The sequence below is a fragment of the Paramisgurnus dabryanus genome, chromosome 4, assembly GCF_030506205.2.
Source record: "Paramisgurnus dabryanus chromosome 4, PD_genome_1.1, whole genome shotgun sequence".
NCBI lineage: Eukaryota > Metazoa > Chordata > Actinopteri > Cypriniformes > Cobitidae > Paramisgurnus > Paramisgurnus dabryanus.
Window position 1 is genome coordinate 27855602 of NC_133340.1, and position 15639 is coordinate 27871240.

At 37.6% G+C, this 15639-nt stretch overlaps 1 protein-coding gene and 1 long non-coding RNA gene across 3 annotated transcripts in view; one reads left to right on the forward strand and one right to left on the reverse strand.

Moving 5' to 3' along the window:
- Positions 1 to 15639, forward strand: part of gpc5a (glypican 5a) — a 171146-nt gene that overhangs the window by 43535 nt on the left and 111972 nt on the right. For both annotated transcript variants that reach the window (XM_073814361.1, XM_065254144.2), the window contains exons 3-5: positions 6515 to 7209; positions 9428 to 9564; positions 10011 to 10136. In XM_073814361.1, the coding sequence (XP_073670462.1) occupies positions 6515 to 7209; positions 9428 to 9564; positions 10011 to 10136 (958 nt within the window). The remainder of the gene's footprint in view (positions 1 to 6514; positions 7210 to 9427; positions 9565 to 10010; positions 10137 to 15639) is intronic.
- Positions 9810 to 15074, reverse strand: LOC135735667 (uncharacterized). The gene is made up of 3 exons (XR_010527684.1): positions 15010 to 15074; positions 10044 to 10120; positions 9810 to 9953 (listed from the first exon to the last, which is right to left on the reverse strand). It is a non-coding gene; the product is annotated as an uncharacterized lncRNA (long non-coding RNA).

Sequence of the window (15639 nt, forward strand, 5' to 3'; positions counted from 1 at the left end):
TATTATGAGGGATTGCTACAATAATATTACACTTTCTTGCATAACTATGCAGTTTTTTTGGGAAGCAGATGGGTAACTTGCAAGCACTCCGGCAAAGGGTAATGAGACGATACAGTGATATTTTTCCTTTAACACACTTACCAGATACAAGATCAGCAGGTTTTTGGACATGATACTGTGGTAACATTATGCTTTTGATAACACCATAATAGTACTGCACTGTCAGAAAAACTTGCTTGGTGGTGTATTTTATTTCTATTCAATTCACAGTTTATACTGTCACAAAGCAGCTTTATAAAAGGACATAATACACATGAAACACAGCAATTAAATAAAATAAAAAATGTAGATGTTTATAATCCAGCGCTGGCATCGTCTGAAGTCATTGCAAGGGACGGTGTCATCTTTATAATCTATTCCATTATTGTACTTTACCCATTCGGTAAGCACTTTTAGTGCTATTAACTAAACATTTCTACCTCAAACTCTTAACAAACACGCTAAAAATAAATTTTCTTTACAGTAAGGTGACCAGATGTTTCTGTTTTCCGGGGACAGTCCTGTTTTTTGGTGTTTTGAAAACCCACAACAAAAAACGTTCAAAAAAGATTTTGTCCATGTTGTTTATTTCATAGATACTAACAAATAGGATTTCAATTATATTTTGTTGAACTAGGATATGTCCCTGCTTTTCATTTAAAAAATCTGGTCTCCTTACTTTACAGTGATCCCTTAGAACCAAAAATGGTTCTTCGAAGGCTTAATAAAACATTTTTCCTGTGCTTTTGAAGCTATGATTGTGTTTAAGGTGTGCAATATAACGTGTTCATGTTTTATGTTTTAAAAACACAGTATTTTTTACACAATTACAAATTTTCTCTGTAGTCCTTGAAAGGCTAATTCTGTTAAAGAAAATATATCACTTTGCATTAAACTTTGAGCTTTATGATTTTGCAAGCATTACGCTCTAACAACAACCTTACACACTAAAGTTCAAGTTCAAGGATCAAGATCTTTTCAGTGAAAAGTCCTTAAAAAGTATTTTTAAACTTTTGGTAGTCTAATGAATCTTTTTTCACAAAAAAACTTTTGTGAAACAAAACCATGAAGCCAAAAATGTTTCTTCTATGGCAGGGTTTCCCAAACTGGGGTTCACAAACCCCTAGTGGTTCGCAGGGGAATTGCAGGGGGTTCCTGGGTACATGAAAAACATTTAATGAATTACTTACAATTAATCATAAGATGCAAATAAATTATTTACAAAAAATAAATAAAAACAAAGTAGATTTTTACTAGCAAAAGATATATTTTATTTGTTTAAGCTGCATCAAGTCATGTGACCATTAAACAACACAACAAAAAATTACCAGATGAAGGTAATAATAAGCATAACTACTATGTAAAATACTACTGATAAAAATTTAAAAATGGATGGAAAATAAATAAAAGTTAAATATGAAAATGTGCTATTAAATTATGGTAATATTTACTTAAAATCTCAGGGGGAACTTTAAGTAAATAATTTAGGTAAAGACAAAAAAGTTTGAAAACCCATTCTGTGGAATCATGAATCATCTCATTTAACCGTGGTTTACTACTTTGTCAACTTTTAGAGTATATTAGAATAGTCTCAAATATAATGGTTCTGACACAGACACAAAACTTTAAATTTTGATTTGTATTAAGTCATTAACTAAAATTCCCCTAAAGTAATTTAGTCATTTAAAGCTGGCAGGGATTGTCAGTCATATTTTAGGATGCCAGCTCTTAATTTGGCCCTGGATTTAAATGGAGCTGGGCAGAAAGTTAAAGAATGCTGGTTAATAAATAGTTGTGGCACTTTCTATTGTTCCCAGTGGGAAATAATAAATAGCCCTAAGCCCTGCGATGTGATGGAGGCTCAAATCCAACATTAAACGACCCTCATTTATTCTTTCTCACAATCTGTTCTTGTCTGGTGTCTCGCTCCGAGAGATTCATATGGTTTTAATCTGAGGTGACGTCTCTCGTCTCTTTGTTTCAACTTCCTGTCGCCTTCAGAAAGCAGGAAATGCCAGCGCTGTACCCATCATGAGTCACAGGTGTGCGTACGGCCACTGGCGCTCGCTTAATCTCAGTTCTGATGATGATGTAGAAACTTTTCACGATTTCCTTTGATGTTACCCAGAATTCTTTGGGGGTTGCCCAGGGCTGGTGACATCAGCGGAAAAGCCACCAGGAAGGTTTCAGGACAAATATCAGAGTATAAAAACGTCAGTTATCCTGCTATCATGTTTATAGTTTGCCTCTGGGACACAAACGGTTTAAAAAAAGCAAAGAAACAAAAGATTGCACTAGCAAAAAAGTACCAACAACTACCATAGTGTTAAATGGGTCACAGAAATCCTCAGTTATTTGAGAATTTACATTTTTTATTTTGTCTGAAAGGTCATTAAAATACATGAAATCTCAAAGCCATAAACATTTTTATAGTGCGGCCATGTACATTTTTCTAGTAATTCTTTGCCCTTGAACACATTTCTGATTTCTCAAACTGGTGCACACTGAAATATCATGTCATTAAAGGGGGCATATCATAAAAATCTGACTTTTCCATGTTTAAGTGCTATAATTGGGTCCCCAGTGCTTTTATCAACCTAGAAAATGTGAAGAAGAAAAACCCAGTTACTTTTAGTTTTGGTAAACCATTTTCTGCAAGCATGTGGAAAAATAACTTAAAATTTGGCTCCCCTTGTGATGTCACAAGGAGTTCTTATTATAATAATACACTCAAATCCATCTATGGCACTGTCATTTAGTGTAGAGAGAGAAAGAGAGAGAAAATAATTAACTGCATAATTGCGTTTCAATTTTAACAAACCAGCATTATGGCGATCAGTGTTTGCATTTCATCAGCACACCCAAAAACGGCACATTTTTTCTCACACGTACAAAGTGGCAATTTTAACATGCTATTATAACTATTATAAATCTATATGGTAATTTGAACAAAACTTCACATACGTACTCTGAGGACACCAACGATTTTTTTTACATCTTAAAAAAGTTTTGTGAAATGTCCCCTTTAAAAACAATTGTGCTTGGTAATGCTTCAAAGTAATGTTAAATATTTTTAACATGAACTAAAATGCATTTCATAACTTTATTAACTTTATCAATCTATATATTATTATAACATTATGATTGTATGTGTGTGGCGTGCATACACAATTTTGTTATTAAATATTACACCAATATTTTATAAAGTTTAGGAAGCACTATTTGGACAATCCAGACGCTTGGACACAATCTTCTCCCGTGGTATTGATCCATTAAGGTTGTGTTGGTGTAGATTTATGGTGATCTTTCTCCTCCAGACACCTGTCAGTCTCTTCAGGACCATACGTGTAACATGCACAACTCATTGCATGAGTCTTTCTTTCAGTGTATTTGTAGATTTGCATCCGGCACAAGCTGAAGTGAGAGGGTATACAAAATGCTGTTGACATGGATTCATTATTCTGTGTGTTATCTTCTGAAGTGTCTCTCTACTGTTGAAGTGTGCTTTTGGGTTATAGTCCTCAAACTGTCGCAGTAACAATAAATTATATAGATATCAATGTCTGGCCTTTTCCTGGATGCTCTTGGGTTTGGAAAGGCACTTGTTTTTGTCTTTTCTGCTTTTTATATTTGTTTATTTAGCAGACATATATTTGTCTAAAAATGAGCCATACGGTCATATCTTCACAGTTTATTTAAACGTATTATTAAAAATGCATTGAAAATGTATGACGCATGTTGTGTAGTTGAGGTCCAGGAGAATTGCTTTAATAATCAAGTCTGTGTATGCTTTATTTTACTGTGAGTTTTTTTTTTTTGTGCATTTAGGAATATGTTTCTTGATATGCTTCATGTTTGGATGTTTTAATTGAAGCTAAGAGGTCATTAAAAGCATATATTGTGCACAGTATTAAACTCCATGAAGCAGTTTTATAGGGCCACCTATCACCCTTCTATTCACTTACACTCTTGTATTGCTTACACTTCTTTGTCAGATAGGGCTGCACTTTTATGAAGATAAATACGATAACAATTATGGTGATCAGTGTTTGTTTTAGTTTGAATCTTGACCCTTGACATTTTGCTTGCTGGTTTTTTCCTGATTGTAACTTTGTGTATTAAACACATTTGTTATGGTAATTTAATGTTAATAGTACAATTCTGTGGTGGTTGGCAAATAATGTTAAAGATCATCATCTAATTAATTGATTAAAAGAAAACATGTGATAACCATTATGGTGATCAGTGTTTGTTTTAGTTTGAGTCTTGACCCTTGACATTTTGCTTGCTAGTTTTTCTCTGGTTGCATTAACTTTGTGTGTATAAAACACATTTATTATGGTAATGTAAAGTTAATAGTGCAATTCTGTGGTGGTGGGTACATAATGGTAAAGATAATCATCTAATTAATTGATTTACTCACTCATCAAAAGCACAAACATCAAGAATCAGAGTATGAATGGTGACAAAGAAAAAATAGTAAAAAGTTCATTATTTATCCCTGCCGCAGTGCATGCTGGAAGTCTGGGATGAGATTTGGAATTTGTTGATAGCCAGCATGCATTGCAGCATGAAGTTTTTAATTTAATTGTCACCATTGTGAGATTTATTTAATCAATTTTTTTGATGTTTGTGCGTCCCAAATGCACAACGGTTATTTTTTGTAGTTGTTAACACACGCGGCTGTATTGTGTGGATTGAGGCTCTGTCGTGGATTGAGGCTCTTCCTGTTAAATGCGCAGGGAGGAAATTGTGTGCGTCTACATCTATGGTCAGAAGTAATATAACAGGATATTGGAGATTTTGCAGGGATGATTTTATAACCTGTCATCGGGTTATATTTGTCTTTCTGTTCTTTTAGATTCGGTCTGCTTTTTTATGGTAAATGTCTGTGCTGGTCCTCATTTACAGTTTATTTGGCAACACTTTTATCCAAAACGACTTACTGTGTTATATCGATATCTGTCATTTGTACTCCCTAATATCTGTATGGGCATAGTCCCCCCTCCAAAAAAAAAACAAACAAACCCATATTGTTCGGGTTCTAGTATGTTGTTTTTGATATTTTTGAGTCAAGATTTTACAAGCATCATAAGATTCGATGAAGATAAGCTATTACCCTGACGATAGATGTAATTTTAGGAAGATAGTGGATCATTTCCCGCATTATGTACTGAATTACACATTAGAGCTGAGTGTTTACAGAATGCACTGAAATGATTTTGGGCATCATAATGTCAAATAATAAGAAAAAGAAAAGACAAGAGATTTCTCAAATGCACTTTAAGCTTTTTAAAATAAGAGATATTGAGGTCATGAGGGCTTCATTTCTCTCTCTCTCTCTCTCTCTCTCTCTCTCTCTCTCTCTCTCTCTCTCTCTCTCTCTCTCTCTCTCTCTCTCTCTCTCTCTCTCTCTCTATTTCTGTATTTCACTTTGGGAGTTCATCGTTGAGGAGACCTCAGCAGTCTCTGATGTTTCTCTATGGATTCAGGAAGCTCTTCAGATCTCTCTACAAACAGATAAAAAAGCATTTCATATTATTATGAGTCTTCTCTAGCCAGCTGTTTTCAAAGGCTGATTTTTGGAGTATGGCTTTTACACGCTCAAAACGCGCCGCCAGGGTTTCTGATAGAGAGTTTGGGTAGTGAGGCATTTGATATTTCAAGAAGGGCATCAATTTTGTCCTTGTTTTATTCAAATGTCACAACTGTATTGAAACAAAATAACAAACCTGCATAGCGCAGAAAGATTTTCTGAATAGCAATCTTATAACCCTCCCACCTCTTTACTTTTCGTCTGATGATGTTTTGATCAGAAAATATGTTAACCAAACAGACAAATATCTGTTTTAGTGCTGCTTTCAGACACTGTTGTCAATAGTTAATGCAAACAAATTTAGTAAATAATACAAGTTCATAAGAGACAGCACTACCCCAGCTGAGATCAAGGTCCTGTCCCAAATGGCGCACTTCATGTGGACTTTGTAGCCTTAAATGCGCATGCTCGCTTAGTGTACGAGTTCGTAGGGTGTCCCATCTGTCATTTTTACGCTCTGCAGTGTGCTCATCAGCGCCCCCTTTGTACCCTTGATGCGGTCTTTGATGAAGGCTCCACACACTTTTCCAACTCAGAAGTCCTATTTCCGGCATGATGCTCCGGTTTGACTCCAGTGCGCCCTCATGGACTCGCGTCAAGGGTCCCTAAGGTCTGCATTACATGATGTCATCAAAGTTTTTGCTTTTACAGTCCACAAGTCCAGAGTGTGCCATTTGGGACATGGCCCAAGTATGTGCTGGCAAGAGTGAATTACCCATAATCCTCCGCAAAAACCATTTTGGGTGCATTGTGGTACTTAACGCTGGATTTTTACAATCAAATCTATTCCACAAGGATGAAATTAAACTTCATTCAATATTTATTGTCTCTAAATATCCAGTTATAATGACAATGGCATGATCTTTTCTTTTTTTTCAGAAACTGTCGAGTCTCTTGTGCGACAGGCGGAGAACCACACCCATACCATCCTCCTGCACACCTATGGTGACCTGGCCAATCACGCGGCGGCCCCCATCGGCGAGTTTTTCACAGACGTCAGTCTCTTCGCCTTGGGTTCTGAGCTCAGTTTGGAAGAAGCCTCGCAGGGCTTTTTCGAAGCCCTTTTTCCCCTCGTTTACGAACGTCTGGTCGAACCCGGTCTCTCTCGTCTGTCCCCCGCGTATGCAGAATGCGTCCGAGGGGCCTGTCGGGACCTGGCGCCGTTCGCAGGGGCCCCCGGGCGCCTCGCCGCACAGATTTCCCGTGCCTCCCTCCCCGGCCGCCTCTTTCTTCAGGCTCTCCATTTGGGCGTGGAGGTCATCAATACTACGGATCATTTTCAGATTGGCCGTGAATGCAGACGGGCTCTGCTGCGGATGAATTACTGCCCGCACTGCCAGGGCCTGACCGCCAGCAAGCCGTGCATGGGCTACTGTCTCAATGTGGTCAGAGGATGTCTCGCAAGCCTGGCCGAGGTGGATTCGCATTGGAGAGAGTTTGTGCGATCGCTAGAGGCCCTCTCGGCTCGCATGCACGGGGGACAGGACCTGGAGCAGGTGCTTTTGGGAACACACGGGTTGGTTAGAGACGCAGTGGCCCATGCTCAGAAAAATGGACCTCGGCTTTCTGCACAGGTATGGGTTGAATATTTTGTATTTGGTTGTGTGTTAAGAAATTCGTGGGTTGAATACAGATCACTGGTAGCTAAAAGGTTGTGAAGTAGTGGAGGAATCGAAATGGCTCTCGAATGAAAGTTTTTTATTGCTATCAAACTTTGATGCTCCAAATCTCATCATTAGATTATGAGGGTCACACATTTGCTTTCATTTATTTTTGACCAGTTATTTTGTATGCTTTTATATAATCGTGTTTTAAAAGTTCAACACGCAGACAAGCTCAAAAGCTTTTATTTCTCTGGCGTCCAGACTATAGTTGCATTCATAGTTATGTGAAGGTCGGATGAAGAATTTCTTTGCATTTTTGCGTTTCGACATTTCCCAACCATTGGCTTAAAACCCATTGTGCAACTGCTGTTTGTATAGAGCGGTATATGTGGCATGGCCTGAACATGAGCAGCTTGCAATCACACATGCCGGGCTGCCGTCGCCATGCCCAGAACGTTCTCAAAATACTCTGTGTGTGGGCAGCTGGAGCGGGCACTGCCAACCACACCGCCCGGACAGAGAGAGAGGACTGACCAGTGTCCCACATGCCTACAAATTTATTAAATCTTAACCCCGGGGCTTTTCTTTGGTTTAGAAATTGTGTGAATGTAACAGACTGTAAACTGCGTGGCTTCCCCTTTCAAGCGGCATTTGTTTGTGTGTGAAAATCTCTAAAAAGATGATGTTGATTTGTATCAGGGTTAAGTGTAAGGGTTGTGTTGGGGTCAGTGCCAGTGTTAGACAAATGAAAGCATCCCAGTAAGGAGTTTGGATGCACACCGTCCCAAACGTTCTGCAGGAATTCATATCTCTATGTTGACCAAGACACTTCTTAATAAAAACATATGCTATGCTGTTGCAACCTGCATTTAATACTTGTGAAAGGAATGGAAACGGTTTATTGGTTTAACAAACTGAACTCAGCCCATCTTTAAGAAACCAAGAAAACTGTCTCTATATCAAAGACAAAATTAAACTCATAAGTAAGGAAACAGCTCCATCTAGTGGTTCATTTACGGTACCAGCTTGGTTTGAGCAATAAACCACAGGCGAACATTAAATATAATATCAACCAAACGATCCTACTGAAAAAAAAACTAGCTCACCATCTTATGCCGGTTTTAACTGCTATAGCAAGCTAGTCTAAATGTGTTTTAGTCACTTTTTAAGCTGGTCAAGCTGGATTTAGGTGGACCACCAACTTTGCCAAGCTGGGAGGACCATATTAAACAAACTACTGGAAACTTAAACCAGCAAACCAGCATAAGCTGTTAAGTTGGTTGTGGCTGGTCTCCCAGCCTGGTTTTATCTGGTGTAGCAAGGTAATCTAGATGTGTTTTGGACACTTTGTAAACTGGATTTGGCTGGGAGGACCATCTTAAACCAACCACCAACACCTTAAACCAGCTAAAACCAGCATAAGCTGTGATCTGGTTTTGGCTGGTCTCCCAGCCTGGTTTATCTGGTGTAGCAAGCTAATCTAAATGTGTTTTGGACACTTTTAAATCTGATGAAGCTGGACTTAGCTGGGCCACCAGCTTTGCCAGGCTGGGAGGACCATCTTAAACCAACTACCGAAAACTTAAACCAGCATAAGCTGTTGATCTGGTTTTGGCTTGTCTCCCAGGCTGGTTTTATCTGGTGTATCAAGCTAGTCTATATGTGTTTTGGACACTTTTTAATCTGGTCAAGCTGGACTTAGCTCGGCCACCAGCTTTGCCAGGCTGGTAGGACCATCTTTAAACCAACTACCGAAACCTTAAACCAGCAAAAACCTAGTTTGCAGGTTTTAGCTGGTCTCCCAGCTTGGTTTATCTGATGTAGCAGGCTAATCTAGATGTGTTTTGGTCACTTTTTAAGATGGATTTAGCTCAACCACCAGCTTTGCCAGGCTGGGAGGACATTCTTAAACCAGCAAACCATCTTAAACTGGTTTAAACAGGGTACAAAATTCACAATGTTGTATGTGTTTACTATAACATAGTCTTATTCGAACCATCAGATACTTTTGTCCAAAGCAACTTCTGCTACACAGATTACACAGACGGTGGTCCTGGAGTAACATCGTTAAATTTTCCGATCGGCAGTCCTGAGCTTCTACCACTATAAAATATGTCTTGCATTTATAACAGTAACTAAAATGTATAAGGACGATTGTAAGCGTGACTGTTGGTGTTAAACTATGCAGGTGCACAAGGTGTGCGGTCATCCGAGTAGACAGCCGGAGCAGGTGGGCAGCGTTCAGCATCCAACCAGCAGCCGAGACTCCATCCCTCTTAAAGGACTCATCAGATACACAGAGGAAACGCTCAGTAAATTAAGAAAGTAAGTCTGGACAAAATACACCTGCAGGGATGTTTAGATGTTTTATTAAGATTTCTTAACCAAAAAGTTACGTGTAATAAATAATGTGCATATTTAAGAGTCCATAGCTCGAGTCAAATAAGCTTAAATATAGAAATGAAATGTGATGACATTTTTTTATGAAAATCATATTTTTTGCTTTAACTAAAGCATGCAAGCAAAACATATTGATAACTTATTTGTGTTTTGTAAATAAGACAGGATGTTCATTTGTTTTTAAGATCAGTTTTAGTCACACTGTGTACATCTGCTTGTTTTTCTTTCACAAGACCTTTATGATTTATTGGATGTTTCCAGTGGTTGACATGTAGGTTGTAAACACTGGCACAGATGTGTTAGTCTGCCATCTGCTGGAAAAACAATGAAATGCACAATAAAACTTTTGTCTCTCAATGTTGTTTCTGTAGGGAGTTTATCAACCGTCTGCGTCTTTACCGTACGTTTTATGGTGGTCTGTCAGATCAGCTGTGCGTCAGTGAGTTGTCTTCTGCAGATGGACTGTCCTGCTGGAATGGTGCTGATGTTGGGAAAAGGTAAATGCTTTTAATTTCTTCTACCTTCAGGTGTGATGAGTCATTAAACGTTCATAACTTTGATCATAAATCATGACTTCCCTTCCTGTCAACTTTCTTTATGTGTGAGAAATGACTGCTTATATACGCGTATCTATACTCGCCCTATGAGATTTCAAACTTTTGTATGTGATGTGATTATGATAGCAGTGCCGTTTACTAGGTTGACTGGGGGCGTTTTATTCAAATTCATATTTAGAGTCAAATAATAAACATAAACAAATCAACTGATCAAAATATACGTTGAAGTATCTGTCTGTCTGTCTGTCTCTGTCAAAATATCAGTTTGTCTTGTCCAACTGTCTGTCTATTTAACTGCCTATCTATTTATCTAATTGTCCGTCTCTCTCTAAATGTCTGTTTGTCTGTCTCCTTATATAAATTTCTGTGTGTCTGCCTGTCAATCTATTTGTTTGTCTATTTCTCTATCTGTTTATCTATTTTCCCAAATTGTCTCTCTCTTAATGTATCTCTGTCTTTCCAACTATCTAACCGTCTGTCCATCTTGATGTATATTTAACGGGTTTCTTTCTGTCTGTCTGTCTTTCTATCTATATATCTATCTATCTGTCTTTCTGTATATATCTATATTTTTAAATCTAACTGTCTGTCTCTCTCTAAATGTCTAACTTTGTGTCTATATCTATAAATCTGAAAAACTTTTTTTATTTAACTTTCTGTCTGTCTAACTGTCTATCTATCTATATATCTATCTGTCTGTCTGTCTGTATTTCTGTCTATGTCTATAAAGTTACTGTCTGTCTCTCTCTAAATGTATGTCTAACTTTGTTTATTTAACTTTCTGCCATTCTGTCTAACTTTATTTGTCTTTTTCTATATTTCTGTCTAGCTATCTGTTTGTTTGTTTGTCTACCTACCTGTCTGTCTGTCTGTTTATATAAATGTTTGTGTCTGCCTGTCAATCTATCTGTCTGTCTATTTTCCCAAACTGTGTCTCTCTAAATGTATGTCTATCTTTCTAACTATCAAACCATCTGTTCATCTGTGTGTCTATTTAACTGTTTGTCTGTCTGTCTGTCTGTCTGTCTATCTTTCTGTCTATATCTATATCTATAAATCTACCTGTCTGTCTCTCTCTAAATGTATGTCTATCTTTCTAACTATCAAACTGTCTGTCCATCTGGGTGTCTATTTAACTGTCTGTCTGTCTATCTTTTTGTCTATATCTATATCTATAAATCTAATTGTCTGTCTCCCTCTAAATGTATGTCTATCTTTCTAACTATCAAACTGTCTGTCCATCTGGGCGTATATTTAACTGGCTGCCTGTCTGTCTATATCTATATCTATATCTATTCTATATCTATTTATCTAACTTTATCTGTATCTCTCTCTCTCTCTCTCTCTCTCTCTCTCTCTCTCTCTCTCTCTCTCTCTCTCTCTCTCTCTCTCTCTCTCTCTCTCTCTCTCTGTCTGTCTGACTATTTAACTAACTTTCTCACTGTCTATCTAATGATATATGTCTAACTAGGGATGGCGAAAACGAAAACATTTCTTGACCGGCCACCGAGCCTCATTAGCCGGTTGAAACCGGTTAACCGATAGGCCTATTAGTTTAAAATATGCTATGCTATTTAAAATAACAGCCATTTCTAGGTATGTGACAAAATGACGTAATACGCACGAGCGCTTTGTTCCCACGGCTGTGTTCCCAGCAGGTATTCAGCGCCAGACACGTTGGTGACTTAGGAAATCTGTCATATCTTTGCTTTATGAATACCTCTAAAGCCCATATACTAGTGACATAAATTACTTCATCACGTTGATTCTCACGTTCGAATTTCCAAGACAGCTGTCGTAAGTTATAAGCGAAGCAAAATTTCTCTCGTGTTTGGCATTGAAATCCTCTATGAAGGCGAGTATTTTTTTGTTTCAAACCAAATACTTTTGATAGAACATACATTTAACTTGAATTAGGTGAAGTTTGGGATTGATTGTAACATTCGCATGTGCTCTTTTAAGATCCGCAAGTGACGTTGTTGTCAAAAGCAGAATCGCCCATTCAATCATATTGGCTTCCAAAACTTCTCCGTTTTCATCAATCCGTGCAGTATTTTTCAAAGTAATCATACAGAACGAAGGATTAGACTCTCTAGATTACATTATTGGCATAATTTTGTCAAACATATAAATAAATACATGCATGCAACATGCATGCATTTATTGATTTATGAATGATAAATAACATAATCATCAATTAATGTATTAATAATATCTGACAATTTAAATTGCTCGCCAGCATTATTAGTCAATTAAGAAATATTAAAGAAACAATGAAATGTTTCTTTAATATATAAAAATACAGCAATTTTATTTGAGAGGGCTTTGATTTCATATGGAAAGATATGCGTGGATTGATGCTCTGGGTTTCATTAATTAGTGGTTAATCAAAAATAATAACATTTTTATATATCTTTTAAAAAGATGTGATCTTAATCTTGTTGGGCTTTTAATTACCTACAATGTGGTGTTTGAATTATGCAAATAGACCAAGAAATGAGGAAGTTATGATATTTTAAAGTGTTTGGCCAAGCGGAAGAGGTCACAGTTTTTCATAGTTTTATCGTTTTAATTGGGTACAAAAATGCCCCCTAATTTTCGTTATAAAAAATTCCATAACTTTCTTAATAATTATCCGATTTTAATAATTTAAAAACCATGTTAAAGTTCTTTTTATTATCTATCATATGGTTACAATTATATATGAATTTTCTAGTATTTATATTTTTTTGTCACATACCTACCATTTCGAGCCGCGCCTGCAATTTCTCAACTTGCATCTCTCTGCGCTCTGCCTCCGGCTCACACACACACACAGACCTCACAACACTTTTTAAATCCCCTACAGCGCGAAACATAAGTCCCGCAAACGCGGCGCCGTGCTTAGTTTCGAAATAGTTTAGGTAGGTGATCGCGTTGAACTTGAAAATAAAGGCGTTTGTGAAGCTCATTTGCAAATTGCCGCGGCTCATTTAAGAAAATGACAGCTCAGAAGAGACTGCGCTTTAGTTTGGGGTAGTAATAATAAAGACATAGGATGATCATCATCACCTTTTCTGTTACCACTGAAATATAGATGTAATGTATTTCCAAATCTAAACCCATCTTATGCGGAATGTTGCCTAATAGACTGCAACACGATAAAACCAATGGATTAAACGGGCACCTTCAGAATGTGTAAAAGACGCACCGGCCAAAGCAGGTCTCGCACTGTGTTTGTTCTAGAACAAATGCAGCAAAGATATTTAATGCTTGTATGAGGCATATAGGCCTACGCTGAGTTTTATTTATTTATGATGAGGTGTGTTCTAATTAACAATGCAATGCAAGTGAACGTGCCGTGCCGGCGCCTTCATGCACGGACCGGTAATTATATACTCTGCTATATTTGCTTTTTATTTATTAAATACATGCATTTGGTTGATGAAACATTTATTAAAATTAAGATACAATTTATACAAAACGAAATTCACTTTAAAGAAATGCTTTCTACAAAGCAAAACTTAATAAAGTGGTAAAAATCATGGCTGAGGATTTACAGAAACAAAACTTACTCTGCACTTTACTGTTAGCCTAAAAGACATAAATGTTAATTAGAATAATAAGAATTTTAATTATTTTATTGCTGTATTTTATTTACTATTCGAATAAAGGAATTTATCAAAAAATAGCCTGTAGCATTTACTTTTTGCAAACCTTGTGAGCATGCGAAACCAAACGCAGTGACCTCGTGCCAAATGTTTTTTTATTGGTTTATAAAGTACAAACAGACCAGTTATGAAAAACTGAGTGTGAGGGATTTGTTCACTTCACACAAAATGATCTTGGAAAGAAAGAGAGGACTAACTGTAGGTTTAGTCCACTGTCTATAATAGCCTAATTTACAGATCCCTTTTTTTAACCGACAACCGACAACTTTGACCGGTTAACGTTGATACGGTCAACCATCGGTCAAACGGTCATCGGTTAACATCCCTATGTCTAACTGCATTACTGTCTCTCTATATCTTTCTATATAGCTATCTATTTGTCTAACTGTCTGTCTATAAATGCAATAATATATATATTTTTTTCATTTATCATTTTTTTTTTTTTTTTTGCCGTTATTAAATTATCATATAGTGTGCAGCTCCATGTAGGCCAAATTTTTTTTCACTAATCTGTATGATGAATGTCTAATCCCGTGAGACAATGATTTGGGTAGTTCATGATGTCATATTGTGCTGGTCTCTGGTCCTGTTGTCATGAACAGGTTTATAATTGACAGGCCAGCTGTTTCTAGACCCACACCATTATGTTGTCTCTCTTCTGTAAGAGAAAAAGAAAATCCTCCCCCCAACCAATCCATCTCCACATTGCTATCTCACCTGGCCTGTCACCACCCAAACACCCCCATAAATTCAGACCCGGTGGTATTTCCTCCCCTGTCAACTGCTGTCAACACTGACCGATGACAGGTGGGACTGTATTTCAAGAAATGATGGGGGCGGAGCCAGGGCTCCCAGCTGGATGTTATGATCCACCAGTAAACGCTGACAGGAGGTGAGGTTTCTCAGACTCTGTCTTCAGCTCAGACACACTGTTGCCCCCTAGTGGACACTGAGGAGTTTTGCCTTATTTACATTCATGCATTTTTTGCAGAATGTAATTTTCTTTCATTTTCATTTATATGTAATGTATGTGTCAGGTGCTTTTATGACAGTGACAGTGCATTCAATCTATACATTTATCAGTATGTGCATCGAACCCGTGACTTTTTTGTCGCACATCAGTAGTGATGAGCAATGCCTGTTTACTGCGAAAGATGGCTCACTTGTTTCACTCCAGGTCTATTTACGTATGGCAGTCCCATCCTCCAGTGCACCCCGAGCCCCTGCTTTTAGCGCTCAGCCCACCAGAGGTAACGTGATAAATAACCGGCTACCCTCAGGCCCGACATCTGCCGGGAGAGAGGGATTTAAAGGACAAATAAAACAAGAGGACAGACTGACTTAGCAAGGCCATTCAGACCTGTAACGAGTGCTCTGGACCCCGGTCACTTTGAGAAGGCCACGGTGCACGTCCGAGAGCCAGCAGGAAATAACCATCAACGATTAGGATGGACGACGCTTTGGCCTTGAGAAACAAGAACAGACGAGAGAGAAAAAAACTGAAGTGAGACCTTAATGAAAATATAGAAGGACTTTCCATGATAGTTATTTATGATGTAGTGTGTTTCAGATTCATAATAATAAATAGGTAACGTCTCGGTGCAATACACCTTTGTAGGCGTGCGTGGTCTCAATGGATCTTTAAATTCGGCAGGAATGATGTGATTCATTTGGGGTGAGCTATATGACCAAAGTCGTATATCATAGTATGAGTCACGTTAACAGTATATATTATGATGAAGCTATTCTTGTTAGAAATTCAATGAATATATATTAAGTAATACTTTTGTAAT